Here is a 16,291-nt window from a genome sequence, read left to right as displayed (position 1 = left end):
TTGTTTTTATTAAAACGTCTGTGGCATACTGTGTACATAGGGATCTTTTGGAGTCTATTACTAAAATGCTAGCTAGGCAATAGAAACACATGATCAATTGTGTAACAGAACTATTTCCACCTTTTAATTAACATCATGCAGGTTGTGTATTAAGGCACATGGTGTTGGGAAAGGGTTTAGAGTTGAGATAAAATAAGTAGAATATTATAAACCGTGGGGCTATTGAAGCCAAAATGGCTACCGTCTGTGAAGTCTGCTAGCTCTCAGAGATTCAAAACTAGCACTATTTCTTCACGGCTTTTCTTCACGACTTTCTACAAATAGCCTCGTTGGTTTTTATAAAGGGAAAATATTTATTGTAGTCTACTGTGTGTCGCGGCTTATGCTGCGTTTAAAAAAAAAGAAAAAAAAAATTTGCATGTGGAGTGTGCGGAGAGTGCGGCTAATGTATAGCCGTATTCTTTTATAAAACTTCTCATCTCAACTCATTTCATCTCATATAATCATTACAATTTTTTTTAAATTTTTACACAAAATAAAATAAACAATTCAACTTTTTCAAATCTCAAAATAAAAATAATATTAAGAAAATATATTCTACTAATATTTTATTTAACTTTCAATTTTTATCTCAATTTATCTCATCTACGAAAATAAACGGGACACCCGTTTATTTTCTAGAATTCTTATAATTAGTATTATGTATTATTATATATAGTACTCTTTGATTAACTCAATCGTTATTTCCAAATTAAAAAAGTTGAGATTTTATCGCATCAACATTATATATTGATTATTTTTACCAACTACAGTACTACGTCCATTTCTTATATTATTATTATTATTTACTATTCACATTTTAGATTTAAATTAATGATAAAGGTACTGACAGGATTCCAACCTTCTAGTCTGAAATCAAAGGCCCATTTTTATAAGTTAAAAATTTTAGCAGATTTTTAACGTGATTGAAGTAATAACATGATCATGAGACTGTGACCCCCTCCCTTTTTCCTCAACAGGCATTCAACATATATTTAGAAAATAGGGAATACATTAAGTTCAGGATCTTTCCCACTATCTATATATAGAATACAATTATAAATATTAGAGTATCTTCAATGGATTAGTTAAAAGTTAAATTCATTGAGTATTTAGCTATTAAAGAGCAAAATATACTCACAATAGATTAGCTAAATTCCAAATAATTAGAATTTAGCTACAATGATTTTTAAAAGTTTATCCAAATTTGAAGATTACTGTACATACATCAAATACATATTTTATCAATTATTTCTCTCTTCCTTTCTTTTTATAACATATTTTATCACAATTGATATATTAATTTGAGTTAGTGATACATTAATTTAATTAGAATATAATTATTAATTAATATATAATAGGTAGAATAGTAAAATATGATAAAATTAAATAAATTAATAATTAAAAAATTAAATATTTTTGAAATTATTAGTTACTCATTACTATATAATGACTAAATAGATAATCCAATGTGAAAATTTGATGTGAATAATCAAAATCAAATTCATCTTATATTATTTTATTATTATATAATGAAAAAAATAGTTATTCCAATGTAAAGATTTATGTAAATGGAATAGCCAAAAGTTAAATTTATCTTACATTCATGAAAATGTCCTTTAATTTTGACTAATCCATTGAGGATGCTCTAAGGAGGGGTATTTGACAAAAAAACATTTTAGTCCCTGTCCATTGCGCCACTGAGTACACACACTGATTTTGAGATCAGTGTATTTTCCTGATCCTCCAATTGTCCCGAGGATGGAGGTTATGACTGATATCCTTTAGGATCAGGGATATTTACCATTGTGGTGATAGAGATTCATTTGATATTGTATCTATTATTGTTTGAGCATCTCCTTCTAATATTGAAGGGCTTTTTCCCAGATGATTTGCCATTTTAGTAGCAAGAAGAGCTGCTGATGCCTATGCAAATGTGGGGTTGATGCTTAGGATCTTAGAGGTCCAGACTTCCGTGATTCTTCCTTCTGAGTCTCGACAAATGGTTGACGCTGTTGAGAATGAGTCCCTAATTGCTGCATCGAATGAAAAACTCTAGCAATTTGATGGTGGTTTGATCCATATCTCTTTTTGGAAGTTGTTGGTCTTCTTTTCCCATGTTTTTTTGTAGTCTTGGTAAGTGGTGTTGAGCTAGATCAAATCCCTTTCGAGTGTTGTGGATGTATGATTTTGAACCATATAATTTCTTTTCCTCCATATGAAATCCATAGCTATTACTGCAAAAAGCTGGAAATAGTGAATTTCTAGTTCTATCAAACCTAGGTTGGGGCTTGGATTTAGAATTAACTTTATCTAGTTGCGTATGGTCGATAATGGAAGTGATGCCAGATTTAGGGGCCAGCTACTATGTTTCCATAGTATTCGAACCACTAGACATTCCACAAAGAGGTGGAGCAACGTTTCTTCTGCTTGATTGCCCATTGGATAAAGTTCTTGTTGTAGATTCTGAATAATGCTACTTATCTTGGCCCTGGTTGGAAGAATATCCCACACAGTTTTCTAGATTAAGAGCTTGTAACGATCATGTATTTTCAATCTCCATTTTTTTTTTTAAATTGGGAGCTAGAAAACCCTAAGGCATTGTGAGATTTGGTTCATTTGCCGCCAAATGGTATGCAGTCTTGACAGAGAATTTGCCATTGTGATCTGGGAGCCAAATCAGAGTGTCATTTCTTTGGTTGTTTTGAGCAAGAGGGTTTTTTTGTATTTGCTTGATGCTTTCTTGATCAAAGAGTGTAAACATCTTCTCAACATTCTATGTGCGTGGATTATTGGTTATGAGATCAAACACTTTCAACTGAGAATGTGCTTCATTCATGTTTTGGATAGGGTTTGGCTTGAGATCTTCCATATTTGGTATCCATGAGTCTTTCGATGTATTAACTGATCGCCCATCAAAAATTTGAAAGCATGAGCCTTTTGCTAATAAATCTCTAGTCTTGAGGACTCCTTTCCAAATCCAAGAGTCTGAATTTTTTTGATCCACATTTTTGAATCTGTTTTGGTTGAGGTATTTTTTTGAAAGGATCTTGTACCATAATCCATTATTATTATCCCGACTCAGTTCCCAACTTATTTTTGCTAAAAGTGTTAGGTTCATCTTCTCCATCAGTCTGATGCCTAATCCTCCTTGATGTTTCGGTTGACATATTGACTTCCAAGATTTCATAGCTAGATTATGATTTTTCCCTTTTGGAAACCCCACCAAAAGTTTTTGAAGCTTCTATTCTTGGTCTTGCATACTGAAGCTGGGAAAAGGAATGATTGCATTTCATATGATGGAAAATAACTTGCAACTGATTTGATTAGCATAGTACGACTTGCTTGAGATAGAACTTTGGATTTCTAGCCTTCGAGTTTACTATTAATTTTCTCCATGAGTTCTTTGAAGCTTTTTTTCCCCTCTTGAAAAGGAGGTTGGAAGTCCTAAATATTTTATTCATGCCGATGAGGATTTATAAGGCAGAATTTGAGAGATCATGGATTTAGTTGCCAAACTCACATTTCGAGTGATGAAGATGAAAGATTTATTGAGGTTTATTTGTTGTCGTGACCATGTCATATATTCTCAATATTATCAGATAGAGCTTTGGCATTGTGCTCACTTGCTTTCACGAATACTATAAGGTCATCTGTAAAAAATAACTGAGAGATTGATGGGCAGCTTCGACTTATTCGGATTCCCTCAAAATTTCCTTGCTTTTCTGATTTTGATATCAATCTAGATAAGACTTCAATGCATAATGTGAATAGGAATGGTAAGATTGGATTACCTTGTTTGAGTCCTCTCTGAGAATGGAAAAAGCCTCTCAGGCTACCATTAATAATGATAGAGAAAGACGTTGTCGTTATGCATTCCTTAATGAGATTTATCCAGGTGGCGCTATATATGAGAACTTCCATTATTTTAAAAAGGAAGTTCCATTCAATAAAATCAAAAGTTTTTTCGATATCGAATTTGATTGCCTTTGAACCTTGTCTCCTTGTTTTTTTTCTTTAGATGATGAAATAGCTAATGAGCTATCAGTGTATTTTCTTTGATGTTTCTACCAGCCACAGAAGCCATTTGCAATGGTGAAATGATGCTAGGAAGAGTTGATTTGAGACGGACAACCAGAATTTTGGTAATGATTTTGTAGCTCACATTGGTCAAACTGATAGGCCTGCAATACTAAGGTGGACTTGGGTTTGAGTTTTTTGAGATTAGTGCAATGTTGGTATGCTTCATTTGTTTCAGCAGTTTTCCATTTTGAAAGAAATTTTGCTCTGTTTTGATGACTTTACTTTTAATAATATCCCAATAATGCCTGTAGAAGAGTGCTGTCATTCCATCCTGGCCAAGTGCATTTTGGCATGGGATTTGTTTAAGAGTTTTGAATATTTCAGCTTCATTTGGAATAGCACTTACAAATTCATTTTCTATGATTGAAATCTGTCTCTCAAAGAGGTTTTCTAGGTGACCTGAATTTATAGGATTCGAAGAAGCATAAATATTCCGGACATAATCAATGAAAGTTGTTTCAATTAAAGATTGGTCCATTGACCAATTACCTGAGCCTAGTTTGATGGAGTCTATTGCATTCATTCTCCTTCTGATGGTTGTCAAGAGATGGTAGAATTTGGTGTTGAAGTTTGTTGTTGTCAGCCATGATATTCGGGATTTTTGCCTCCACAACGTTTTTTCATTTTTCAACTACTTCTGAAGATCTTGTTGGAGTTGTTGTTCTCTCATTTGACTCTGTGGAGTTGGGAGTGAACTTTGCACTTCAAGAAGATCTCTTTCAATATTGTGGATATGAAATTGGATTTTGCCATAGTGAACTTTATTCCAATGTTTTAGGGCTGCTTTTGTTACTTTTATCTTCCTGCATAGAATATAGGCCGGAGTTCCTCTGAATTGCTTATTCCATGCTTCTTGAATAATTATCTGACTTAGTGGTTTATATATCCAAAATTCTTCAAATTTAAAGGAGTGTGGCTAGCTCTGATTAGCAGTTGTACTTGGAAGAATGGGACTATGATCCGAGGCCAAGGATATCAAGTTTTGTAATGAAGCTTCCGGAAAAAGCATTTGTCATTCTTGGTTAGCGATCCCCCTATCCAATCTTTCTCTAATGAGTGCACCACCATGTTTGTTATTACTCCAAGTGAACGAAGGGCACGAATCTCCAATGTCGATTAGACCATGATTATCCATTAAATTCCTTAGTCCTCCATTTGAAGTTGTCACCACTGGTTGTCCTCCTTGCTTTTTAGATTACTTTATTAAGTCATTAAAATCTCCTACACAACACCAAGGTCTTGGGAATGATTTAGATATGGAGTCTAAGTGATTCCAAAAATTTGCTTTGAGCTGTCATTGTGCTGGTGCATAAACATAGGTGAAAATCCATGAATGGTAATGAGGATCAGAGTAGATTAAAACAAATATTGCATTCATATTAATATTAACTGGTTCAATATCTATACCCGGTTGCCACACAAGTAAAAGACCTCTTTTGATGCCAAAGGTAGGAAAATTCACAAAATTCTGGAAACCCAAGCTATTTATAATAGATATGGTACGTTCAAATGACACCATGGTTTCCGACAAAAAGATAATATTCGGGTTATATTTCCTAATATTGGCCCTTAATGATCTGATTGCTTTGGGGTGGACCAAACCCTTACAATTCCAAATCAATGTCTTCATTTGGATGGAAGAGGCATGTTGGAGCTTGCCTCTTTAGCTTTTTTGGAGTTTTGAGAAGCTGATATGAGATATGGAATGGATCTAGGAGCTTCTCTCTTTTTCTTAATCTTTCTCATTGGTTCATGTTTCAGTTGCATCAACATACTGGCCATATCAACATCCTCTAAAGAGTGGTCAGAATTGTCGAGATGACTATCTCTCATTGAATTGATTTTCCTTTTCTTCACTGGTTGCAAGTCCGAAACTTGAATTGGTGGGGGACCATTCTTTTTCACTTTTCCTTTAATCACGATTGGATTAATGGATGGCTTTAAATCTTTATTTTTGTCTGCATGTGGGGCTTCATCAAATGAGGAGCGTGGGCCGGATTTTAAGGGATTTAACTAGGCTTGCAAAGAAATATATGGGCCTTTTTGAATTAAAGATGTAGGAAGAGAGATGGGCTCACATTGGTGGGCTTCAGGTTGACTTACTTTTTCTGCATGGCTGGATTGTTGTCCCTCGAATGCACTTGCTTTTGACTGCTGCATGTTGAAGGTTGATTTCTGATTACTTGATTTTGGGTTGGATGTTGACTGTTTGAGTCTGCCATTGGTTGATATAATGCCCTCTGTTGTGCCGCTTCTGTCAGTGACTTCAAAGAAAAACTTCCTTTTTTTGGAAATGATGTTTTTGTCTCTTTTGATGAAGTAATGGTGTTAACCATGTAGAGATTAAACTCTTGTATAATGAAACTAGCAGAGGACTTCACCCACGGGTCTGATATTCCGGTGACTTTTCTGATTTTCGTCCTAGTAGCTCAGCCTTCATAGTAGAGTTAACTCTTGTCTCATCATCTGTAGCTGATTGAATAGAGTCTGCTGGCCTTGAGTTATTTTCCACATAAAGAGTCCTTTTCGTTGGTGAGGCGGATTTATTTCAAACAATAGTTGGTGTAAATGCCTTGCATTGTGGAAAATCCGGGTTGCACACAGAGAAACCATGAATTTTCGGGAATGTGAAACTAGATTGCTGATGGGTTATCGGGTTGGAATTGAGAATCTGGGTTGATGGATCGGGAATGTGCTTTTGCTATTGGGATTACGGGTTGAAGGAGCAAATCGGCTTTGAGGTATCGGGTTGGTTTGGGTATCATCTTGTTTCGGGCAGTAGCTTGATTTGAATCGGGCAGAGAAGGAGCATCAAAATGGCCATGGGCTAAGGAAGAACTAACCTCTGGCGAATGTTGTGGAGAGAGCCCGCTACTGATTAGTTGAGGATGGGGCCAATCCGCATGAAACGGGTTCTTCAACGGAGCGAAAAGGGTAAGGAGTGGGTCTATTTGAATCTCAAAGTTTCTTGCTTTCTGTGTAAAACCACTTCTGGAGATCAGTTCGTGTTGAGAAAAAACTCTCATAGGCTTTTTTTATTTCAATGAGGCTTCGCTTATGATGAAGTCTGGTTTTAATGGTTCAACAATGTGGGTCTTTATTGAGAAGCTTGAAATAGCTAGATGCATGAATGGATCCAACAGCTTGCGAAATTGATGAAGAGTTTGACGAGGTTACTGATTGAAAAGCTCGGTGCAATAATGCTTCGGGAGTTCACTTGAGAAGATATCTATTTTCCTTTCCCTTTAATAGCTTCCTTAGCATTACTTGGATTCTCAATCTGATTCAAACAAATTGTTTTGGTGTTGTCCATTGAAATAGTTTCCTCCATTTTGTTTTATCAGTTTGTAAATTTGCTTGAGAAGTTGCTTGATCTTGTTGTGGTTGATGATGTGATCTTGAATTGTATGAGTCTGCTCGTAACCATGAACCAAAAGGTAACTCAGTTGGGATTCCTTTGAGAAATGTACAGAATATTTGTGAGTGATAAACCTTTATCCTGATAAACCTTTTGCATGCTATTCCAAATTGAGGGTCCACATCCACATCCACCTCTAACTCCACTAACTTTCCCAAGGCAGTCCCTATTTTTTTTTTTTTTATAACAAAAACCATGAACTTCATTAATCAACAAAAAAAGGATTACAGACATAAATCAAACCACAATGTTTGAGATAAAAAGTTCAGAATACAATCCCTCCCCATAGTAATTCTATCAACATTTCTTGCATAATGAGTAAGACAATGAGCAGCCATGTTTGCTTCTCTATAAACATGTTGAAAAACACATTCCTTAAAACAAGATGACAATTTTTAATCTCTAAATAAAAACCACCAAGTAGTGAATTAGCCATACTGTCCTGTTGAACTGCTTCAATTGCCAAGAGACAATTACTCTCCACTTGAATCTTATCTACTCTCATACTTGCACACAACTGAAGGCCACGAAAGAGAGCAGTCACCTCTATGTGATCTGGTTTAGCAACATCCCCCTCTGAAAGCTTGCAGCCATGAGAACACTACTCGAGCTATTTCGCATAATTGCACCCGTCCCAGCTTTCCCCATCTCTAAAAAACCAGCACCATCCACGTTCAACTTGAGCATGTCTGGATCCGGAGGCTTCCATTTAAACACATCTCTCATTTGCTGCCTTGATTGTTTCTAAGTTCCCCTAAAACTTTTCAGCAGTGAGATTGCATGTACAATAGTAACTTGATGAGGAGGAAGGAGCAGTTGCTCATGAAAGTACTTATTCCTCCTATACCAAAACCCCCACGCCAAAGCAAAGAAAGTAGCCACAATGTCATACTTTTTAGCGTCACAGAGAGCAAAAGCCACCTCAAAAACATTCAAATAATTATCAATAACAAAAGCAGGAAGATAAACAATCCAGGTCCTTTTTAAGTGCACACAACTAACCAAAGCATGGTATAAACCTTCTCGTTCAACATTACACAAGCTACAGATCTCATCATTTGGAACATACTTTTTTAGGAGATTCTCTTTTGTAGGGAAACCATCATTGCAAGCACGCCAAGCAAAAATCTTAATCTTATTGGGCACATGCATTTTCCATAGTTGTTTCCACACTACTCTTTGGGCACTTGCAGTCGAGGACTCAGCTTCTTGTGAACCCTGCGCTCCAATATAAACTTGTAGCAACTCTTAACTCTAAACAAACCATTTCTCTCATAGCCCCATACTCTCTTGTTAGCCCCATTATCAGCACATATAGCAGACTTCAAAATATCCTCCACAATACTTTGATTAAAGAGAGCTCTAAGTTTAGTGCTAACGTGCCAAGGAGAGATGTTCAAGAGGAGATTAAACATTTGTGGGGAAATTCTGAAGTACATCAATATGAGATGTATTTAGGTCTTCCACCAATCATTGGGAGGTCAAAAGCTCAAGCTTTTCAATCCATCAAACAACGAGTTTGGTAGAAATTACAAACTTGGAAAGAGAAGTTACTCTCACAGGGGGTAAGAAAGTATTGTTAAAGGCGGTGGCTCTTTCTATACCATTTTACACTATGAGTTGTTTCCTTCTTCCTTCAAGTTTGTGTGCGGCATTGGAGGGTATGATGGCTTGGTTTTGGCGGGGGCAAAAGAAAAATGAGAGGAGAATACATTGGTTGAGCTAGAACAAATTGTGTGTAAGGAAGTCGTGGGGAGGGATGGGGTTTAAAAATTTGAGGGTTTTTAATTTGGAAATGTTAGCTAAACAAGGGTGGAGATTATTTCAAGAAGAAAATACTTTACTACACAGGTTGCTCAAAGCCAAATACTTCTCAGCTTCAAATTTTCTGCAGGCTGGTTTGGGTAGATCTCCTTCATATACGTGGCGTGGTATTTGGGAAGCCAAGAAATGGGTGGTGGAGGGATGTAGACGGAGGATAGGTGATGGGAATTCTGTTAATATTTGGCTTGATAAATGGATCTCGGGTCATAATACTCTAGTTAAGGAAGGGAATGTGATTAGTGAAGATAGCAAGAATGATTGTGTGAGTTCCCTTTTGTGTGCAAACTCTCGAACTTGGGATGTGAGTAAACTTAGAGCTCTCTTTAATCCAAGTATTGTGGAGGATATTTTGAAGTCTGCTGTGTGTGCTGGTAATGGGGCTGACAGGAGAGTATGGGGCTATGAGAGAAATGGTTTGTTTAGTGTTAGGAGTTACAAGTTTATATTAGAGCAACGGGGTTCATAAGAAGCTGAGTCCTCGTCTGCAAGTGCCCAAAGAGTAGTGTGGAAAGAGCTATGGAAAATGCTTGTGCCCAATAAGATTAAGATTTTTGCTTGGTGTGCTTGCAAGGATGGTTTGCCTACAAAAGAGAATCTCCTTAGAAAGCATGTTCCAAATGATGGGATCTGTAGCTTGTGTAATGTTGAACGAGGAGGTTTATACCATGCTTTGGTTAGCTGTGTGCACTAAAAGAGGACTTGGAGTGTTTATCTTCCTGCTTTTGTTATTGATAATTATTTGAATGTTTTTGAGGTGGCTTTCGCTCTCTGTGACGGTAAAATAGGTTTCGAGAAAATTTGGCTTTGTGTAACTTATTTCCAACTGCTTGAGTAAGTCACGGTGTTGTGGCATATTCAGACCATCTTCCCAATTGGGTTTAATTGGAAGTGGAGTTTCAAATTTCTAGAACCAGATGACTCTTTCAATTTGAGCAATGTGGTTGGAGGATATAAAAAATTGTGAAGAAATTGTTAAAGAGCAATGGAGAAGGAGTAGCTCCCAGTCAACTATGGAGGAGGTAGTGGGGATGATTAAAGAGTGTGGGGTGAAACTGCATTCCCTATTTTAGTAGCATACTCCACTGTCATATGGTCCAAAGTAAGGCCATGAATTTGTACGTGAAAAACTGAGGAGTTTAAGCTAATTTCATGCTAGGTGGATCCAAGAGGCCACGGTTTTAAAATAAGTAAATGGCCTTTAAAATTCCATGGAGCTTGATTGAGAATCCTCTGCCTGTCTTGAGGATTTTGGAATGTGAAAAGGAAGAGATTTACCTCTAAATCTTCAATATGAAATTTTTTGATTAATTTCCAAGCAGCTTTGAAGCTTGCATGCAATGCAATTTTGTTAAGAGGGCGAGTTGCTACAATTCTTCCCACTAGTACTAGCTAGCTTTGTTATTACCTTTGCATGATCTATTGCTGGTTCCAGATTTAGATCCTGCCAAGAGAGAGCTTCAGTTTGTTGGATTAAGGACTCCATTTTCATGTTGCAGATTGGATTTGGTTCTTTGGAATTTCAGTTGATCAGTTTTTGGGGTGATGATTGTGAGGGTTATTTTTTTTTTTTTTGGGGGGGGGGGGGGGGGGGGGGGGGGGGGGGGAGTGAATGCCTTGGATGGGGTTTGTTATTCCAGGGGCGAGTAGAGAGACTCCAGAGAGAGAAAACGAGTAGTCACCACAGCACTTAATTTAGAACAATAACTACAAGTCAATGGTCTGACCTACTACGTACCCTTACTATGATAATGTGTGCAAGCCACGTCACTAGTTTAATTTGATTTAAATCGGGTTGGTCTAATTTATCGGCCATACAGAGTGCATGAGTTGCCACCTAGATGTTTATAATTTAGAGGTTAATGTTCACGTGGAAAGAGGGTATAGAAGCTTGAGCTTGAAGAGTTTGACTCATTTTTAAAACTTTGGTTACACGCTTAAGGAAGCAAACCCTAGGTCAAGGAACATGAGACTGAAAGGGTTCCAACCGAGGGCTAGATTTTGGGAGTTTCACTGATTTTTTGAGTCCCAAGTTTGGCATTTGACTCAGTGAACTTGCCTCATTAACTACATATATATATATTATATATATATAGTACTTCGCAGCTTGCTATCCAACCACTCGACATATTTAGCAAAATTCAGTATGAAAAAGTGGACCTAATTAATTAAGTATAATGCGATTTTTAGACAAAGTTGTTCAAATTGTAATAACTTAGTTTACTAAAAGCAAGAAAGTGAGGAATTCCATACTTGGTTTTCCGAAGCCCACCCAACAAGCGAGTACTTGTGCCAGCTTGTAGTACTACTTCGATCAAATATTAATAATAATAACTGAATGTCTCCCTTTCAACGTCTCCTTAATTAATTTCGGCAAAATAACCAGTCTTTAATTAATTAAGCCATTATATATATATATATAGTCGTTCACCTTAATTAATTACCTAATCATTTTTAAAGGGGCCATGCATCTTTTATTACTCTTGAAAAAAGATGCAGAAATGTTCAAATTTTAAAAAACCTAAATTAATTTCAAGGGTACTACCATTGAAAAATTATATAAAATGATCTAGGGTTCGTACTAAATTAATTGGTTTCTACCTGCAAGGGCCGCATGGCTAGCTTCTTCCGCCAGAAATGATCATCATTTGGCACATGGACATGATGCAATGACTAGAAGACCGATCGACGACACTAGACCACAAAAATACAGTACGACCATTGTGTCAGCTTCGTGTTCATATATATCTTAGTTAATTTAACCGAATCGAAGTTAGCTGATCAACTCTTTCTTGAACAGATCATAATTAATTGCCTATTTGCTTTTTAAAATTCCCTATAAACGCGTACTAGTGTACGTACGTTGATCAACGTATTTCATGGATCAATATGTGCATATTAGATATGATCTCCATATATCCACAGCAAATATTTGATCAAGGTACTGAAACAGAGCCTTAAATATTAATTAGTTCAGTCTGAATTTCAGAGATTCAAACGATATTCTCAAATGTTTCCTTTCCGAAACAGGGTAATTAGTTTTAGTGGGGACTTGGGTTGCTAATTGCTGTACTTTTGGTTTAAGTTTTTTTATGGTTCTGACAGTCTTGCGTTTTTGCGTTAATGGGTCTGTTTACCTTAACCCATCATGCAACGGCTGAATTTCCTTTTCTAAAAACAGATATTGATGCAGGCGGGCGCCACACGATATATAAGTGGCCTGGGATTGTCCTTCCGAAGGTCAAACAATAAGTTTCACTGTTATAATAAGATCGAGTACTGATGAGTGCTCCCTTTTACGTACCCTTAATTTAGACTTCATCACACGTTTGTTTGGAGGTATCTATCTATCTATCTATCTATCTATCTATCTATATATATATATATTATCTCGAATTCAGTCTGACAAAGTCAGTGGAATAGAAGCTGTGGGGAATGGAATAGAAACGGGATTTTCGGATTCTGAGAAACTTGAGACAATAAAATAATCGCTAAGCGGTGACATGGGAATTTTATGGATGAATAAAAATTTGAGCTATCTGTTGGAAGTTGGTTCGGGTCTACGTTTCCAAATACAAGTTCAAAGATAGAGAATATAAAATTACTTTGCTGGAGGTTTGCTTTGTCTTGATTTGTAGCAGAACTTTCATGAAACTAATATGATATTTGGGATATTAAACATGGATTCACAATCCCCATAACTGCAGATTTGGTGGTTTCTTGAGATTCTTCGACAAACCCTAAATGGCGTGCATTAAGTGAGAAATTAGAGTCCTTCATAAAATCCATTTTCTTGACTTGGGGCTTCTTGGTAGTTGGTCTTTCTAGCTAAGATGCTTTGTCAATAGCTTCTGATCTGTGAGCCAACGCTATCCTCGCAAAACACACACTCCTTTAAAGTCACCAGAAAAGGCGGCTGATCCTTCGGAGGCAGACCCCTTCTCAGGAAGCATATAATGGCTTCAAACTAAGTGAACTTCGTCAAGTTGCTGCGTGCCTTTGGAGTTCATATATTTTAGGTTTACAGCACAGAAAGAAAGTAGCCAGCTAGCTTTTCTGTTAAGTTTCGAGTTTGACTTGGTTTCCCAGAAACTTCAATTGTCAAGAACATTTTTGTTTTTAAGATCTGTTTTTAAGATCTGCAGAGACGATCGAAAAGTCTATTTCGAACAAGAAAGTTGTAAAAAAAAATCACTTATTCCATAAATAGTTCTGTTTGATCTCTTTCCTGGTTACTAAGAAAAAATTGGGTTCAGAAATTAGAGAGAGAAAGGTATGGACGAGAGAGGTGATGCTGATAAACTGGACGAAATCTTGCTTCCAGGATTTCGATTCCATCCAACTGACGAGGAGCTTGTTGGATTTTATCTAAAGAGAAAGATTCAGCAGCGGCCTCTCTCTATCGAGCTCATCAAGCAGCTGGATATCTATAAATTTGATCCATGGGATCTTCCAAGTAAGTCGATCAACTAAACTCTTCAAAGCTTGTGATACTACTGCTAGTCTGCTATTGATGACTTTGTTTACGTAGTTTTCATACCCGAGCTAGCATGCAAAGATGAAGAAGCTCATTAATATTCAATTTTTTGAGTTTTTCTAATCCATCTTTGAGCCTGTTTCTATGTGTTCCGGTGGGGCTAATCATTTTTGCTGCTTTTCTTTGGGGTGTAGAGTTGGCCCCTACTGGGGAAAAAGAGTGGTATTTCTACTGCCCTAGGGACAGGAAATACAGAAACAGTGCGCGTCCTAACCGGGTAACTGGAGCTGGGTTTTGGAAAGCCACTGGAACTGACCGGCCTATTTACTCATCTGAAAGTTCCAAGTGCATTGGCTTGAAGAAATCCCTTGTTTTCTACAAAGGTAGAGCTGCAAAAGGGGTCAAAACTGACTGGATGATGCATGAGTTTCGGTTACCTTCACTCACCGACTCAGCACCACCAAAGAGATTCGTGGACAAAAGCATTCCTCCCAATGTAAGTACTCATGTCTCTGAACTACGTACTACTGTATATTCGTTTTGAATCATCTTTGCCCATATTATATTTGAGTTATATATCTATATATGTATTTTTACTTGCAGGACTCGTGGGCAATATGCAGGATATTCAAGAAAACCAACTCCACAACCCAGAGAGCTTTCTCACACTCTTGGGTCTCTCCAGGAGTACTACCAGAAAGTAATATCACTCATCATGATATGCTACCCAAATGTCCACATTACACTCAGTTTGGCTCGGAGAACATGTCATCAGCATCAAAAACCAGCTGTACTCCCGCCATTCAGTTCTCTTTTAACAATGATATCACTGCATTTTCTCCCTTAGACTTTGCATCATACAGATCCTTAAATCAAATGGCCGTAGACAAAGTACCTCCTCAACTACCCAATATCTCAACCGAAGAACACCACTCTAGCTTCTTCTTTTCACCTCTAGAAACTTCAGTACCCGCAAAATGCACCACCGTTGACATCTCTTCCATGCTGCTAAACATGCCGTCGTCAATGCTCGGAGATTTTGGAACCAAGTCCTTTCAGAGTACTGTAGACTATGGTTCTGGCCCAAAAGAACCTTGCAATGGCTCGATCTCTATCAATTTACTCCAAGACATGCAAAGGAACGTTGATGGAGGAGGTGAGCAGGCCCACGCGCTGATGAAAAACCCTCTTACCGATGACCAGTTGGAGAGCGTCCATTCCATCGGATTTCCATTCAGTTTGCCTTTGAATAACGATGCTTGGAAGCCGGATTTGGTGTGGGATTCTTCACCAAGTCCTAGTGAAATGTCAACAAGTTTCTCTACAACCAAGAGCTATGCTTGAATCAAGAACTAGCTAGATCGATTAACAGTACTACTCAAAGTCATTGTTTTCTAGCTTTTAGACGCTAACCCAGTTGGTACTGTTCATTTTGTATAATATTTTTGTAGGTCTTTTGGAATGTTTAACGATTGAAATAGAATGTGAACGTACGCACAATTAAGGAAGTGAAAGCTTGATCATAGCCATGTTGATCACGACGGACAAAAGCGTATATACACATGACAAGCATGCAAACACACCAAATATGGGGTTTGGACTCAATATCATGACTTTCATTTAGGCCGGCAAATTAACCAGGTAACACGAAAATAAATAAGGAAGGAAACCAGGCCGGTCTGCTTCAGCTCTAATTTTAATTACATCCCATGGAAGCTATTTAAACCATGAGACAACTGTTTGTTAAGGGATAATTAAGGTCAAAAGAGTACATGAGGAGAAACTGTTTTAAGATTATATACATACTAGGCCTGCAACCCAACCTGAAATAGCCGGATTTAGGCCCGGCCTGGCCCGGCCCGAAACTATTTATTTTAGGTACCAACCCAACCCAATTCGATCCGATCTGACCCGATCAAAATAAAAAGGGGTTGGACCCGTATAACCCGACCAAGCACCGTGGACCAAATGACCCGAGCCATTGCCCACTTTCCCCTTGCTAGCCTTCATCAACTCGTAACAAGGCCCAAGCCCAATTCGAGATGTTGCTTCTTCTTCTTAGGTTTTCTTTTGCTTCCAGCCGACACTTGAGATGCTCCTTCCCCGCCGCTGCTCCTCTTGCTTTTAGGGTGGTTCTCGGCAGCTGTTACAGACTCTCACTCTCACTCTCTCTTCTCTGTTTGGCTGTCTCATCTCTGTTACCGAAGCCATCCAAAAGGATCTGGGCCAAGTGGAGATGGAAAATGGGGAGGAAGAGGAAGAAGAGAGAGTGAGTTTTGCTTGTTCATGAAGGCCAACAATTGCAAGGAGAGCTTTATAATGTGGGAGCAATGCATTGAGGAGGCTAAGAAGATGAAGGAGGATATTGTCCATCGAGGTGACTGGGGTGTTGAAGAAGTGTATGGAGGCTCACGCTAACTACTACGAGCCCAGAGGATGATTGCTGAGGAGAA

At 37.6% G+C, this 16,291-nt stretch overlaps 1 protein-coding gene across 1 annotated transcript; it reads left to right on the top strand.

Annotated features, from left to right (window-relative positions):
• The first annotated feature begins 13,507 nt into the window (after positions 1–13,507).
• Positions 13,508–15,338, top strand: LOC121255977 (protein FEZ-like). The gene is made up of 3 exons (XM_041156553.1): positions 13,508–13,817; positions 14,033–14,334; positions 14,442–15,338. Exons 1-3 carry the CDS (start codon positions 13,637–13,639, stop codon positions 15,180–15,182), a joined length of 1,224 nt encoding a protein of 407 aa, XP_041012487.1. The 5' UTR covers positions 13,508–13,636; the 3' UTR covers positions 15,183–15,338.
• Positions 15,339–16,291: the final 953 nt, after the last annotated feature.

Source organism: Juglans microcarpa x Juglans regia, chromosome 3D (assembly GCF_004785595.1).
Source record: "Juglans microcarpa x Juglans regia isolate MS1-56 chromosome 3D, Jm3101_v1.0, whole genome shotgun sequence".
Lineage (NCBI taxonomy): Eukaryota > Viridiplantae > Streptophyta > Magnoliopsida > Fagales > Juglandaceae > Juglans > Juglans microcarpa x Juglans regia.
Note: the sequence above shows the minus strand (reverse complement) of the source record. Positions and strands in the feature narration are given on the sequence as shown.